At 38.1% G+C, this 16801-nt stretch overlaps 1 protein-coding gene across 1 annotated transcript in view; it reads right to left on the reverse strand.

Moving 5' to 3' along the window:
- Positions 1-16801, reverse strand: part of LOC122096374 (cysteine-rich hydrophobic domain-containing protein 1-like) — a 55452-nt gene that overhangs the window by 18977 nt on the left and 19674 nt on the right. The window contains 2 exon segments of the mRNA XM_042666911.1: positions 12774-12793; positions 12796-12928. Coding sequence (XP_042522845.1) covers positions 12774-12793; positions 12796-12928 — 153 coding nt within the window.

Genomic DNA, 16801 nt, shown 5'->3' on the forward strand with positions numbered 1-16801 from the left:
GACTTGGGTACTGAATTGCTGAAAGCCTAGGGGAACAAAATTGAGTGCTAAAGAAAGAATAAACGAATGTAACAATAAAATAATACTATCACAAATGTGTTCAGAGTAAACATATGAATTTTGGAGAAAGGTTTCTGAGGAAAATCACACAATTCTGATGAAGGAAAGTTCTAAATAAGTAGAGAGACATGTCATGAATATGGTGAAAACTCAGTATGTCAAGGTACCTGATATTCCTAACTTAATGTATAGATTCAATGCAATCCCAATCAAAATCTCGGCAATTTAGCATGTATTACCAAACTGATCCTAAAGTTTACATGGAAAGGTAAAAGACCCAGAATAGTCAACAGGGTACTTAGGGGGAACCAAGTCAGAGGATAAGAAGTGGAGGTATGGCTCAAGTGATATAGTGCTAGCCTTGAGTGAAAAACTGGAACAACCAGGCCCAGAGTTCAAGCTCCATGACTGACAAAACAACAACAACAACAACAAACTAGAAGGGCAGCAGGCCCTGAGTTCAACCCCCAGAACTGACATAAAGTCAAAGGACAGACCAAGCTGACCTCAGGACTTGCTTTTCTCTGTTTGCTTATGTGGTGCTGAGGAATCGAACCCAGGGCCTCAGGCATGCAAGGCAAGCGCTCTACCATTGAGTCACCTTCCCAGCCCAGACACCTGAATTTTGACAAATGGTCAAAGACAATTTAGTGGTGAAAGGACAGTCTTTCAGCAAGTGGCGTTGGTACAAGTACATTCACATGCACAAAAACACATCTAAAGTCTTTATACCTTTTAGAGAAAATGACTCAATATGGATCACAGACTTCAATATAAAATGCAAAACTATAAAACTTCTACAATATAGCACCAAATGAAATATAGGTGACTTTGGGTTTGGCAATGAATTCTTAGGTACAATGCCAAAAAACATGATGCATAAAAATGGTTTAAGTTTGAAGTCAATAAAATGAATGATTTCTGTTCTACAAAAGAATAAAAAGACATGCAACAGACTTGGTGAAATTATTTGCAAAACATATGTACTGCATCCATGGTATACGAATATGTTAAAAAAATTCAGCAGTAATAAGCTGGGCGCTGGTGGCTCACACCTGTAATCATAGCTACATAGGAGGCTGAGATCTGAGGACAGAGGTTCAAAGCCAGCCTGGGCAGTAAAGTCTGTGAGACTCTTATCTCCAATAAACCACAAGAAAACCAGAAGTGGCACTGTGGCTCAACAGAGCGCTAGCCTTGAGCTCAAGAGCTGAGGGACAGCGACCAGGCCCAGAGTTCAAGTCTCACGACCAAAAACAAAGAAGAAAAAATCATCAGTAATAAAAGAAATGGCATAATTTAAAAGTGGTCATAGGAGATTCAGTTTCTGCCCTGTTAAGCCCTCCTCTAGAAATAGGTGGGTGAGGGTGCTCTGGAGTACACACAGCCTTCTTTTTCTTCTGAAAGTAGTAAGAAAAGAGCATAGTTTCAGTAGAAATGAAAGAATAATGTATAAACAGTGAATAAGCCTATACAAAGCTATTCAATATTGTAAGTGAAAAACTGGAAATGATACAATAGTGAGGTAAACTACATGGTAGAACTGAAAAAACCCACTGACAACACCAATGCTGGTGATGATGTTGAACTGCTGGTACTGGGGCTTGAACTCAGGGCCTGGGCACTGTCCGTTGGCATTTTTGCTAAAGGCTGGCACTCTACCATTTGAGCTAAGGCTTCCATTTCTAGCATTTTAGTGTTTGATTGGAGGTAAGAGTCTCACAGACTTTTCTTGCCCAGGCTTTGAAACTTGATCCTCAGATCTCAGTCTTCTGAGTAGGATTATAGGCAAAAGCTACCAGTGGCCAAACAGTAGTATTACCCTTACGCATTGCTGACAAGAATGCAAAATTGTAAAGCTACAGTGGAAAGCTACTTGGCAATTTCTCACAAAACTAAGCATTCTCTTCCCATTATGACCCAGCAGTCACACTCCTTGCTATTCACCCAAATGGGTTGAAATTTTCTGCTGATCATCTTTTTTATGATTGCCAAATCTTGGAGGCAAATGATACGTCCTTCAATGTGGTGAATAAAGAAAAAACGGTATATCCAAACAATTGCATTCTATGCTAAAAAGAAATGAGCTACAAAATCAGACAAGGTAAAGAAGGCTCTTCAAATAAATATTGGTAAGTGAAACAATATGAAAAGACTGCTTGTATAATAATAATTATTATAGCCAGGTGTCAGTAGCTCACACCTGTAATTCTTACCACTCAGGAGGCTGAGAGCGAGTATCGCATTTCAAAGCCAGCCCCAGGACTCTTACCTCTGATAAACTTTTCAGAAAAAGCTGGAAGTGGGTGCTGTGGCTCAAGTGGTAGAGCACTAGCTTTGAGCACAAAGAGGCTCGGAGGCAGCACCCTGGCTCTGAGTTCAATCCCCATGACTGGCAAAAAATATTAATAATAATTATATGGTATTTTAGAGAAAGCAAAGCTACAGAGACAAAAAATTCAGCTATAATTTGAGATTTGGAGGTAGGTGAGATGAGATAAATAGTTGCAGTATAGTGGATTTTTAGGGCAATGAAACTACTAATCTGTATGATGCTAAATACTAAAATACTTGACAAAGAATTAATTCTAATATAAACCACGAACTCAGCTATTTATAATGTATCAATATTGGCTCATCAGCTGTAACAACAATGCAAGGTGCAAATATAGGGGAGACTGGCATTGAGCAATAGAGACTTGTGGGAAATCTCTGTACTTTTTCTCACTTTATTCTTTAAACTTAAAATTGTTTAAGTACTCTATTAACTAGGGACAACTGGTTTCCAGGTCCTATTGCTCATTCTTCTGAGTGGCTTTTACTTTCTCTCTACTAAATAAACTCTTTGATATGTGCTGGTAGCTCAGGCTTGTAATCCTAACTACTCTGGAGGCTGAGATCTGAAGATCAAGGTTCGAAGCCAGTTCAGGCAGGAAAGTCCTTGAGACTTTTACCTCCAATTAACCACCAGAAAAACAAAAGAGGTGCTGTGGCTCAAAGTGATAGAGTGCTAGCCTTGAGTGAAAAAGCTCAGAGACAGTACCTAGGCATTAACTTCAAGTCCCACAATCACCATCACCAACAAAAACAAATAAACTCTTCAAACTGTGAGAAAAAGACATCTATTAAAATTATATACAAAATGTTGAAACCAAAACATTCTTATATAAAATCTGACATTATATATTTTCTGCAGGCCTACCTTAGGAGAGACATTAAAGGAAGCTTTGCAGACTGAAACCAAGTGATATTGGACATTAATTTGAATTTGCACTGATCTAAGAAGAAAATTCAAAGAAGCCTAGTGAATTCCAAATAGGATAAACTTAAAGTGAGCCTTATGAAGACAAAGTATAATGGGACTCAAAACTCAAAAACAAGGCAGATTCTGGTAGCTCAGGTCTGTAATCCAAGATACTCAGGAGGCTAAGATCAGGATTGCAGTTCGAAGCCAGCCTAGGCAGCAAAGCCTATCTTCAAAAATAACCCCAAAAAACCCAGGTTGGACGTGGAGTACCAGTAGAGGAAGCAAGCTGAGCAAGCAAGCTAAGCAAATGCAAGGCTCTGATTTCAAACCCCAGAATATTGGCATAATAAAGAGTCCTGAAAGTAGTAAGAGAGAAACAATTTGTTATAAGGGATCCTTGGTAAGACTACCAGCTAATTTCATATTAGAAACCATAAAGGTCCCAGGCAGTGAGATGACATATTTTAAAGTGTGGAAAGAAAACTTGTGAACCAAGAACTCTGTATCTAGCAAAATTATCCTTTGAAAAAAGGAGAAAAAGAAATCCCTAAAAAAAAAAAAAAAGACTGAAGGAGTTTATTGCTATTAGAACTGCCTGTAAGAAATTCTAAATGGAGGGCTGGGAATTTGGCTTAGTGGTAGCATGCATGAAGCCCGGGGTTTGATTCCTCAGTATTACATAAACAGAAAAGGCCAGAAGTGGCACGGTGGCTCAAGTGGTAGAGTGCCAGCCTTGAGCAAAAGAAGCTCAGGGACAGTGCCCAGGGCCTGAGTTGAAGCCCAGGACTGGCAAAAAAAAAAAAAAAAAAGAAATTCTCAATGGAGTCTTTCAGGTTAAAATGAAAGACACTATACAGTAACTTCAGTTGTGTTATGAAGTAAATAACACTGGCAAAAGTACATGAATCTATGAAAAGCCAGTATGGTAGCATTTTTGTATGGGAACTTCTATTTTCTTCCTACATCACTTAAAAGACAAAGCAAAAATTAAAGGTACATACTTATGTTAATGGGCCCATGATAAGTTAAGAAATAATCTGTAAGAATAAAAACAGGGAGGAAAGGAGATACTAGCGAGTTTATATACTACTGAAGCTAAACTAGTAGTAATTCAAACTCATGTGTTGTAAAGTTTGGATTAATTGTAACAAATGGGAAAATAACAAAAAAATACACAAAAAGGAAATGAGAAGGTTCATGCTCTAGTACAAGACCAGAGAAACACAAAATAAGGCAATAATGGAGGCACTAGGGTGCAATAAAGCTATGACAGAAGACAAAGTCGGGTACTCACACCTGTAATCCTAGCTACTCAGGACGTTGAGATCTCAGGATTAAGATTCAAAGCCAGCCTTGGTAGGAAACTACAGGAGACTCTTATCTCCAATTAAGCAGCAAAAAGCTGAAAGTGGAGGTGTGGCTCAAGTGGTAGAGTGCCAGCTAAGCAAGAGTCCCTGAGTTCAAGCCCCAGTATTGGCTGCCCCTTCCCAAAAAAAACAAATAGGAAAACCAAAGAAGTAAATTGGCTGAATTAAATTTCCTCAAAATTCATACATTGAATATTCAACCTCTATACCTCAGAATATGGTTTTTGGAAATAGAGTACTTAGGAAGTCAATTAAATTAAAATAAGATCTTTTGAGTATTCCCTCATCTAATGAATGGTATTATTTTAAGAAGAGAACATTAATTAAGACACAGACACGTACAGAGGAAAGATGGTATGAAGATGCAGGGAGAAGGCCAGCTACAAACCAAAAGATGCAGAAAAAAAACAGCTCCCTGGGGGTACCTTGATCTTGGACTTCTAGCCTCCAGAACAGTGGAAAAATATATTTCTGCAGTTTAAGCACCTAGTTGATGGTACTTTGGTACAGAGACATTAGCCAAGTAATATATTATCATTAATAATTTCAGATGTAAATTAGATAAAATTCTCAATTAGAAATTAGAGGTCTGCAGAATGGATGGGAACTATAAAGTGGCTACATGTTGTCCACATGAGACTAAAATATAGAGACACAAATAGTGAAAAGACAGAACAAGACACTCCATACAAACAGGAACAAAAAAATAGAGCTCTGGTGGTTATCAGACAAAACAGACTGAAAGTCTACTTAAAAAAACTTACAGTGAAAAAACCAATATATAAGTGAAAAAGAGAGTCTAGGCACAATGGATCATGCCTGTAATTCTAGCTAATTGGGAGGTACAGTTAAAAGAGTCAGGGTTCAAGGCCAGCCTAATTTTAAAAAAAGTTGGCAAGACTCCATTTCAAAGAAGAAGGTAGGCATGCTCATAATCTCAACTACTCGGGAGGTATAGGTTGGAGGATCAGGGTCTAAGGCTGGCCCTTGGCATAAAAAGAAAAAAAGCGTGAGACCCTATAGCAAACCCTAAAGCAAAAAGGCTAGAGGTATGGCCAAAGTGGTAAAATACTTGATTAGGATGTGTGAAGCCTTGAGTTAAAAACTCCAGATACTGAAAAAAAAGCAAAAACAAAACTATCCCCCAAACAACAACAAAAAAAAGCAAGAGGGACACACATTTATGCACACAATTGTGGATGCACAAACGCGTGTGCACATGCACGCGCGCGCACACACGCACACACAAACACTAGTCTGATCAGATAACTATAAAAATATTGTAGACTGGGTTAAAAATAAAAATTTCTCACAGTCCTGGAGGCTGGAAAACCTGAAATGAGAGCATCAGCATGGTGAGGAGCCTTACCCTGGCTTACAGACAGCTGCCTTTTGTTTTATCATCACATAGCAGGGAGATATAAAAAAATAGTGATGAGGAGAGGGGAAGGATGAAGGAGAAGAGGGAAACTTTTATCATAAAGGCATTCATCTTATCATAAAGACTCAGCTCTCATGAATTTATTTAAGCATATTCACCTCCCAAATGCCCTATCTTTAACACCTTCACATTGGGAACTAGGGTTTCAATACATAAATATGGGGGGAACATAAACATGCAGTTTATAAAAGCATATACTGATAAAAGGCCAAAGCAATCAGGAAGAAATAATATTAAACACACATGCAACAAGTCCCAGATCCACAAAATATGTGCAAAAAGAAAATTGGGGGGAAAATATAGTTCTATAATAATAGAGATTTTAAAATTCCACTTTCAATAATGGATAAAACAACTATACAGAATATCAATAAAGAAACCCAGAAACTGAATGGTAGCAACCACTGAGAATGGACATATAGCCCATTCCATCTACAGCAAAGCAGCGAAAAATTATCAGGTGGATATGGGACAGTTTTCTGAACGGACCATGTGCTATGTCACAAAATAAGCCTCAATAAACCTAAAAAGATTAAAGTAATCCAAAGTATCTTTCCCAATAATAAGGGAATAAGGCTAGAAATCATAACAGAAGAAAACTGGAACACTCACTTTGAAATAATGTGAACCAAAGAAGAAAATACTGTAATCAATGAACACAACAACAAAATATACCAAAATTTATGGGGTGTAACTAAAGTAGTATTTAGAAGGAAATTAAGAGCTACAGTGCTTACACTAAAAAATCTTAAATCAAAAATGGAATTTCATGCCTTAAAGAGCTACCAAAAAGGAATAAATTAAACCTAAAGTTAATTGAAGAAAGAAACCCCCCCAAAAGAGTGGTGCAAAAGAATACAAAAACAGGGGTTAGGACCATTGTTCAAGTGGTAGAGTAGCTCTCCAGAAAGCATAAGGACACCAGAGTTCAAACCCCAATAGAACCAAAAAAAGTTATTTCTTTGGAAAGACTGCCCAAATTAACCAACTTTTTACATGGATTAAGAAAGAAGGAAAAAGGAAAAAAGGAAAAAAAGAAGATTCAAATTACTAAAATCAGAAACATGACTATCAATTTTACAGAAAAAAGTTGTAAGAGACTAATAAGAACAACTGTAGATTGACAAACTAGACAAACTAGACAAAATGGACATATTCTTAGGACCAACTCAAGCAGAAATAGAAAATCTGAATAAACTTGTAAGTGTGCTGAATGAGTAATCAAAATCTACCAAGAAAAAAAAATCCCAAGAACAGATAATTTAACTAGTATATATGACTACTAATCTTGTGTGTGCATGCATGTGTGTGCATGTGCCTGTTTGTCTGTATTGGGGCTTGAACTCAGGGCCTGGGCACTGTCTTATTAACTTTTTCTATTAGTGCTGGAGTTCTACCCCTTGAGTCACATCTCCATTTCTGGTTCTTTGGTGGTAAATTGGAGATAACAGTCTTATGGACTTCTCTGCCTAGAATGGCTTTGAACCTTGATCCTTAGATCACCATCATTTTCTTATATATGACTATAGGCTAATGATTAAAGTTCCTTACAACTTAAAAGGTTTAACCAGGTGCCAGTGGTTCACTCCTGCAATCTAGCTGCTCAGGAGGCTGAGAGCTGAGAATCACGGTTTGAAGCTATCCTTGGGAGGAGAGTCAGTGAAACTTATCTTCCAGTTAACTATCACAGAGGCCAGAAGTAGAGCTGTGGCTCAAGTGGTAGAGCACCAGTCAACCTTGAGCAAAAAGCTCAAGGACAGTACACAGGCCCTGAGTTCAAGCCCAGTATAGGCATGCGCATGCACGCACACATGCACACATGCACACACACCCCAAACAAAAAGCCTCAAAAGGTTCAAAGACAGTGTGGGAAAGGCAAGCTATGATCAAGTTGTAATTGTCTTTGTCTAGGACACAGACTGTCTACTTCTTGAAAAGAATACATCAATGATCTAAATGGAGACTACATGTAATTTGTGTTAAGACTCAGCAGGACTGTCTCTCATTATATAGGCTGATTTTCTTTACCATGTGACATAATGTATGGATGGAGCTCTTGTTTCTATCCTTTTTAAATTAGATACACAAAAACCTGGAACCAAATACGACAGTGAATTAAAAAGGTTTCTCCCCTAAAACAAAATCATATTCATAGCTGGATAGAGGTGACTCACACTTGTAATCTAGTTACTCAGGAGGCTAAATGAGATCTGATGATTGAGGTTTGAAGCCAACAAGGACAGAAAATTTGAGACTCATCACCAATTAGTCAGCAAAAAGCTGGAAGTGGAGGTTTGGCTCAAATAGTAGAGCACTGCCCTTGAGCAGAAAAAGCCAAGTGAGAGCATGAGGCCTGTAGATCAAGCCCCAGTACCTGTACCCAAAAAATCATATGCATATTGTGAGACAGAAAATAGCTTCTTTCTGAATATCCCTCTCAGTTTATCAAGTATTAAAGTACAAAGGGGAAAGGTTAAAATTAATTTCAAGCTTTAAGGATGGGATCGGGCATTTAGCCTGGTCTCACTGCTGTTTCAATGGCAGATGTAAGATCAGGTAAATGACAACCCTAATTTCATACAGCATGTTGCTATGGGAATTCCCACCAGAGCCAAAAGTTATTTGTGGGAGCTCAGATTAGGAAGCAATAACAGAGGTATACAGATTATTTAACTGAATTTTACTTATTTCCCAGTGTATACAAAAAAGCAGGGAGATGTCTTAAGTCTCATCACCACTGCCTTAAACGTAAATAGTATTATCCTAACCCTATAGGTGAGGACACTAAGCGCCTTTCACAAGGTTATCAGCGTGTGCTTCAGTTTTCATTGTGTACTGCAGTGTTGACAGTATGGCATGTACAAAATCAGGGACCATGAACTTATGTGCCTACAGAGAAAGACAAAGAAGGTAATGCTGAGTGGTTTTGTGATGAACAAGAAACTGTGTGTTCTATTTAAAAGCAGCCTCCACTCTGATGGAACCGATTGCTGACAGACAGGTATGTGGATGTAGTACTGCCAGAACTTTAGATTTTATGAGAGGCTGGGTACCACACATTTTATTTTTACACATTTTATTATTTTACTCTTTTGTGGTGCTGGGAATCAAACTTCAGGCTGTATACATGCTAAACAAGTGCTCTACCACTGAGCTATCCTCCAGTCTCAATATTCTGATTTTTTTTTTGTCGGTTGTGGGGCCTGAACTCTGGGCCTGGGCACTGTCCTTCAGCTCTTCAGCTCAAGCCTAGCGCTCTACCACTTGAGCCACAGTACCACTTCTGGCTTTTCTGCTTATGTGGTGCTGAGGAATCGAAACCAGGGCCTCATGCTTGCAAGGCATGCACTCTACCACTGAGCTACCTTCCCAGCCCCAATATTCTGATTTTTAAATGCTGACACTTAAAACAGTTTGAGCTGGATTTGGCTCCTTGAATGACAGCTTAAAAAATCAGTGCTAAGTTATCTTTTTTTAAAAAACTGAAAGATTATTCAAGATACAATAGTATTTAAACTTCAGTATAAAATTTCTCTCTCTCTCTCTCTCTCTCTCTCTCAAGCCTCATCCATCCTGGGGCTTGAAGTCAGGGCTTGGGCTCTGTCCCTGAGCTTTTGTGCTCAAGGTACTCTATCACTTGATCCATAACTTCACTTTGAGATTTTGGTGGTTAATTGGAGATAAGAGTCTCATGTACATATGCCCATATAAGATGATCCTAAGTGAAATGAACCCCAAGATAGAGACACAAGAGGTTTTATCTTTGTTGCTGCTGTTTTTAATATACTATGTGATTTTTTTGTTTCTTTTGTATGTTCTTCCCCCATGGTATAACCCCTGTTGTCACTGTATTTGATTCCAGTGTATTTGATTCCTACATCTTGTATACACATTTTTATAATTTGGGGAGGGGAGGGGAAATAACAAAAAGCTGAAATAAGGATACAGGTTGACCCATTGTAACAATGAGATATACAAGACACTATGTTGAAAATGAACTTTACAACTTTGGTTGGGGGGGGGAAGAGTTGGGGAGGTGGGGAGGGAAGGGATGGTAGGGGAAAAACAAAGGAGGGGGTAACAATGCTGGATAGGAAATGCACTCATTGCCTTACTCATGTAACTGTAACCCCTCTGTACAGTATCTTTACAATAAAAATATATTAAAAATAACTTGCATTATGCTGTACATATTTGGTGGTTTTATGTTTTTACTGTACTTCAATAAAACTATTACAAAAATATATGTGTTATTTATATATACACATGTATATATAAGAGTGTGCATATATATACATATATACATATATATACACATACATATATACATATATACATACATTTATATATATATATATATGAGTCTCATGTACTTTCCTGCCCAGGCTGGTTTCAAACCATGATCCTCAGATCAGCCTCCTGAGTAGCTAGGATTACAGACGTGGGTCATTAGCACCTGGCTTCAGTATGAACTCTTAATTCACCAAAGTAATGAAGCTATGATAGGAAGGGACCACATCATTAATATTACTACAATTTCCATTGATCATCTATTAGAAGTACTCATAGTAAAATCAAATAATTGAAAACAAAGGCCTATTTCAGGCTCAGTGTAGAAGTACTAAGAAAGAGGTAAAACATAAATAGGTCATCAAAGAAAAAAGATCCCAGATAACAAGAGCAGCAGAAAAACCCAACCTTGTTTTAAAGTATTTCAGATTGGATGTATTTACATGATAGGAAATTAAAAACATGATTAATTCACACTGAGGCTTTAAAAAATGCGGTGGGTGGAAGTTAATGATTGTAACATTTAAAAGTAAGATTATGACAAGAGAAATTTATACTGTCAGCTTTTTGTATTTATAGAAAGCCACTTAATAATTTTATGTGCTTTGGGGGGGGAGCATTGGGTGGGGGGGTAGGAGGGGAGGCTGGGAAGGGATGTGAAGGGTAAACAAAGGAGGAGGCTGCAATGCTTGATAAGAAATGTATGCATTATCCTGCCCATGTAATTGTAACCCCTCTGTACAGTATGTTCACAAAAAAATAAAATTAAATTAAAAAAATAATTTTATGTGCTTTGATCAACAAATTAAGCTGTATAAAGTAAAGCTATGACCTACTGGTGGCTACCAACAGAATCAATAAAGTGCTTGACTTTTCATTAAAAAAGTCATAGAGTTGTAAATATTTTATTAGTTGTCTTTTTGAAGTAGATATGAAAGAAGGCAGGAAAAATGGAGAGAAAAAAATGAGTGTTTCTTGGGACTTTTTTTTATTATCTTAGTCAAACAATAGTATCATTAGTTATTTCCTCTACAAGGTGCTTGTAATTCTAAATATGATTTGTAGACTAATTATTATTTAAAACTTTAAACAAAATCATTAATGTAGAACTGGAAAAAGAACTTTACATAAAATCAATGTTTTCCTCAATGGCTTCAATTACAATTTTTAAAGATATTTTCCCATAGGAGAAAACTTTCTCAAGACAAAAATAAAATAAAATATTCCTTTGAATGTTTCTTTTCTTTTGGATAACTGTTGTTATAACTATTATTAACTGTCACTTATAAACCATTTTGACTTAACAGAAAACCAACTGCTGTGACTGCCACTTTCTCTCAGAGGGGGTACTTCAAACCAATAGAAGACCTATGATTGGTTCAAGCACCATCTTTTATTTGCATAATGGACTGTACCATGTTTGATACAAGCATGAGGGGACTTGTGATTGGTGCAGACTCCCCTTTATAGATATATAAACAGATTCAGTCAAGTCACTTTGTGAGCAGCTAGGAAAAATGAAGTTGTAAAGAAGACAAGATTAAGTCATCAGTCTTAAATTCATGACATAATTAATTCTATGCTATGTTAGAATGGTATTATAACAAGTTCAAAAAGAGGATTCCTCCCACCCAACTTGTAGGTTACATTTTCTTCTGTCTTTCCTTAGGTAAGAAGTGGTATAGCTTTGAAATATTTTAACTCATAGCTTCAGTGTTTTTCTTTTTTCTTTTCTTTTTTTCTTTTTAGAATAAGCAGTCTGGCCAGGTGTTGGTGGCTCATGCCTGTAATCCTAGCTACTCAGGAGGTTGAGGTCTGAGGATGGCGGTTCAAAGCCAGCCCAGGCAGGAAAGTCCCTGAGTCTTATCTCCAATTAACCACCAGAAAACCAGAAGTGGCGCTGTGGCGCTGTGGCTTAAGTGCTAGAGTGCTCACCTTGAACTGAAGAACTCAGGGACAGCTCCCAGGCCCACAGTTTAAGCCCCATGAGCGAGAGAGAAAGAGAGAGAGAGAGAGAGAGAGAGAGAGAGAGAGAGAGAGAGAGAGAGAGAGAGAAAGAGAGAGAGAGAGAGAGAGAGAGAGAGAGAGAGAGAGAGAGAGAATAGGCAGTCTACTTACATTTACATTTACTTAAACATAGCAAGTACATTGCCCTTAATGAAAATGACGGAAACTCATATGAAGTGATAAATTATATAAAGGCTGGACAAATGACTTAGTCTTCCTTTGGTTTTCAACTCTAAAATAAAGATAGCATTGATATGGGAATTAAATAAACCATTCAAAGTATACAGAAACCTCCTGGAACATAATAAGTATTTAGTAAGTATCAGTTCTTATGGTTATACAATAGAATGGTTATACTCACTCTTTTGTTGAGACAAATACAGGCCACAGGCTGCAACCCAGTGTGCAACAGCAACAGAGACATCCACACAGCAGCCATTTCACATTGACTGGGAGAGCCTTTTTCAAACATGCATTCACACGGCCGATGCTGGTCTTAAATTCTTCTGGGGCCACCTATAACAAGGGTACTATCTTTAACAATTTGGAGGCAGTTTCCCACTATTTACCTTGAATCCTAAGGAAAATGTCTCATTACAATTGCAAATGTCTCAATATATTTCTTTCCCATCTGTCCCACAAGTATGTATCACATATTCTTGGAAGACATCAGAAAGTAAAACAATAGGACTGAGGGGCATGGCTGGAGTGGTAGAGTATCTGCTTAGCAAGTGCAAAGTTCTGAATTAAAATCTCAGTAACCCCTCAAAAATGTTAAGATGATATATTAGTCTGGGATGTAGTTCAGTGGTAGAGTGCTTGCTTAGCGTGTACAAGGCCTTGTGTTCAACAGAAAGCAACAAAACTGAAAAGAAAAAAGTAAAACAATATCTTTTCATGTTCAGAACTTAGGTTAATATTCAAAAACATCTTCTGAAATGATCAACAATAAACTGTGAGCAATAGGCAATCTGGTAAAGGATATACATCAAGCAGTTTTGTTAGCAACATTGTTCACAGACTTCAGGTGCTCTGACTTAAAGTTGAATAAGACTGGAATAATAAATCAAGAATAAAGTCCCAGGGCTGGGAAGGTGGCTCAGTGGTAGAGCGCTTGCCTTGCATGCATGAGGCCCTGGGTTTGATTCCTTAGCACCACATAAGCTAAAAAGAAAAAAGCTGGAAGTGGTGCTGTGGCTCAAGTGGTAGAATGCTAGCCTTGAGCCGAAGAGCTAAGGGACAGCGCCCAGACCCAGAGTTCAGGCCCCATGACCGGATCCCCCCCTCCTAAAAAAAGAATAAAGTTCCAAATACTACCAGTGAGAACAGAATTAAAATTAAATTATTAAGCTATTATCAATATAATAATCCTAGATTACGTGTGTGTGTGTGTGTGTGTGTGTGTGTGTGTGTGTGTGTGTGTGCCATTCCTAGGACTTAAACCAAGGGCCTAGGTGCTGTCCATTAGATATTTTGCTATACTAGGGGCTGGGAAGGTGGCTCAGTGGCAGAGCACTTGCCTTGCATGCATGAGGCCCTGGGTTTGATTCCTCAGCACCACATAAGCAAAAAGAAAAAAGCCAGAAGTGGTGCTGTGGCTCAAGTGGTAGAGCGCTAGCCTTGAGCTGAAGAGCTGAGGGACAGTGCCCAGGCCCAGAGTTCAGGCCCCACGACCGGACCCCCCCCCCCCCCAAAAAAAAAAAAAAGGTATTTTGCTATACTAGTTCTCTACCACTTGAGCCCATAGTCCGACTTCTGGCTTTTGGGTCGTTAATTGGGATTAAGAGTCTTGTAGGTCCCATGGTTTCCCTTATTTGCAATAATTAGTATACGTCTAGGATAATTTTATCAGATGAGCAGAAAAGCTTAAAAGCTATGTACAAATGACCATATAAGATGATGCTAAGCGAAATGGACCCCAAGATAGGGACATGAGGTTTTTCTGTGTTGTTATTTTTAATGTACTATGTGATTTTCTTTTGTTTCTTTTGCATGTTCTTCCCCCCTATAGTATATCCCCTATTATCCCTGTATTTGATTCTGGTACTCTGCATCTTGTATATATATTTATCTAATTGGGGGAGGGGAAGGGGAATAACAAAATGCTGAAACAAGGACACAGGATGACCCATTGCAACAATGAGACTCACAAGACACTATTTTGGAAATGAACCTTACAACCTGGGGGGGGGGGAGGGGAATGGGGAAGGTGGGAGCAGGAAGGGATAGTAAAACAAAGAAGGGGATAACAATGCTCAACAAGAAATGTATTCATTACCTTACTCATTTAACTGTACCCCTCTGTACAGCATCTTTACAATAAAATAAAATAAAGAGTCATGGATTTTCTTGCCTGGGTTAGCTTTGAACTGTGATCCTCTGGGTCTAAGCCTCTTGAGTAGCTAGGATTACAGGCATGAACCACCAGTGCCTACCTGGATTACTTTTTTTTTTTCCTGTTGGTCACGGGGCTTGAATTCAGGGCCTGGGCTCTGTCCCTGAGCTCTTTCACTCAAGGCTAGTGCTCTACACTTTGAGCCACAGTGACACTTTTTTTTTGAGTGGTAAATAGGAGATAAGAGTCTCACAGGGACTTTTCTGCCCAGGCTGGCTTTGAACTGTGCTCCTTAGACCTCAGCTTCCTGAGTAGCTAGAATTACAGGAGTGAGCCACCAGTACTGGGCCTGGATTACTTTTAAAGGCTACATTTAAACTTCTTTCTCCCTGGAAAATTTGTAACAAAGCAATTCAAGGCTTGTCGTTGTTGACATGGAAATACTATACTAACAAATTATAATGTGCAATAATTATATTAAAAATATTTAAGATTCAGCATAAATTGGAATCATAACTGCAGTAAAACTTGATAGTCATTAAATATACAGATTTAATATTTTTAGATGATATCTCTCTATTCCTGGAAGTAACTGGTTGTGTCTCTCTACAGACAATGACAAAGTCAATTCAAAGGTAGAAGCATGACCTGCATAATAAGATTTATACCAAAAATTCTGCTTTAAGATTAGTCAAAGGTATACTAAAAATAGTTTTCTTTATGTTAAATCACATTTCTGGATCCCCAAAATGATTCTCTTGTATTTAGAAAGCTGTCAGACTAAAGTTTATGGGAAAATTTTTTAGCATCTGGCTGTGAAAACAAACATTCTGTTATTGTTAGGGAAAATAAGCTGCTGTAAAATAAAAGCCCGGTACTTTGTTAAGTATCACAAACAATACAGCTTTACTGTACCAAATAAAATAACTGGACTAGAGGAATCAATTTATGTTTTTCACTTGTTTTGGTCGGTTGTGGGGCTTGAACTCAGGGTCTGGGTGTTATCCCTTAGCTTCTTTGTGCTCAAGGCTAGTGCTTTACCACTTGAGCCACCTCTGGTTTTTGAGCGCTCTGTATAGTTTTTTGTTTTTTTCCGTCGGTCGTGGGGCTCGAACTCTGGGCCTGGGCGTTGTCCCTCAGCTCTTCAACTCAAGGCGAGCGCTCTACCACTTGAGCTACAGCGCCACTTCACCTCTGGTTTTTGAATGGTTAATTGGAGATAAGAGTCTCCCAGGGACTTTTCTATCTGCGATCCTCAGATCTCAGCCTCCAAGTAGCTAGGATTACAGGCATGAGCCACCAGTGTCTGGTCACATTTTTCACTTTTAATAGTAATATATTAGAGTCAACACTGCAGAACATTTTTATTAGCATATGCTGTAAAGATACATGTCAAGAGTTCAGCTGATTAAAACATCAAATATATAATCTTTATTAGAACTGTTTGTATCACTTGATAAGGTTAATTTTTTGGCTCATGAATCTCATGTTTGACCTATCAATCAATGGTTGTGAAATTAGTTTATTATAGGAAACAAGTAAATGAATTTCATTTTCCATCTATACTGTCAGCAAGATGACACAATGAAAACCACTATGGATGTTAAACAAAAATTTAGGAATTTGAAACATGTCTTCTCTAAGGTGTAGGTACTAGTGGCAAGGGGGCAGATGAATACGGGGGGGGGGGGGAATTAATATAGCCAAAATATATACATGTGTGAAAATAGAACAAGGCAACTTGATGAGCCTGGTCTGAGAAGCAGGAAGGGGAGGAAGAAGAGTGACAGAGGAGTGACTATGATCAAGAAGCACAAATAGACTTGTTAAAAGGAATCTCCCTTGTACAACTAATTGATGCTAATAAAAAAGAAAATCAGTGTGCATAAAAGTTTCCAACTATTTGTCACAATATGAGTAAATATGAAAATAAATTCAGAGAACTATGTCTTACTATTGAAAAGAGAAAAACACAAGCTAAGCACATTAGACAATAAATCAAGACATTGGTATCTTAGTTCTTACTAGCTCTGGAAAATCCTAGGGAAGATCAA

The sequence above is a fragment of the Dipodomys spectabilis genome, unplaced genomic scaffold, assembly GCF_019054845.1.
Source record: "Dipodomys spectabilis isolate Male_0828 unplaced genomic scaffold, ASM1905484v1 ptg000370l, whole genome shotgun sequence".
NCBI classification, from domain to species: domain Eukaryota; kingdom Metazoa; phylum Chordata; class Mammalia; order Rodentia; family Heteromyidae; genus Dipodomys; species Dipodomys spectabilis.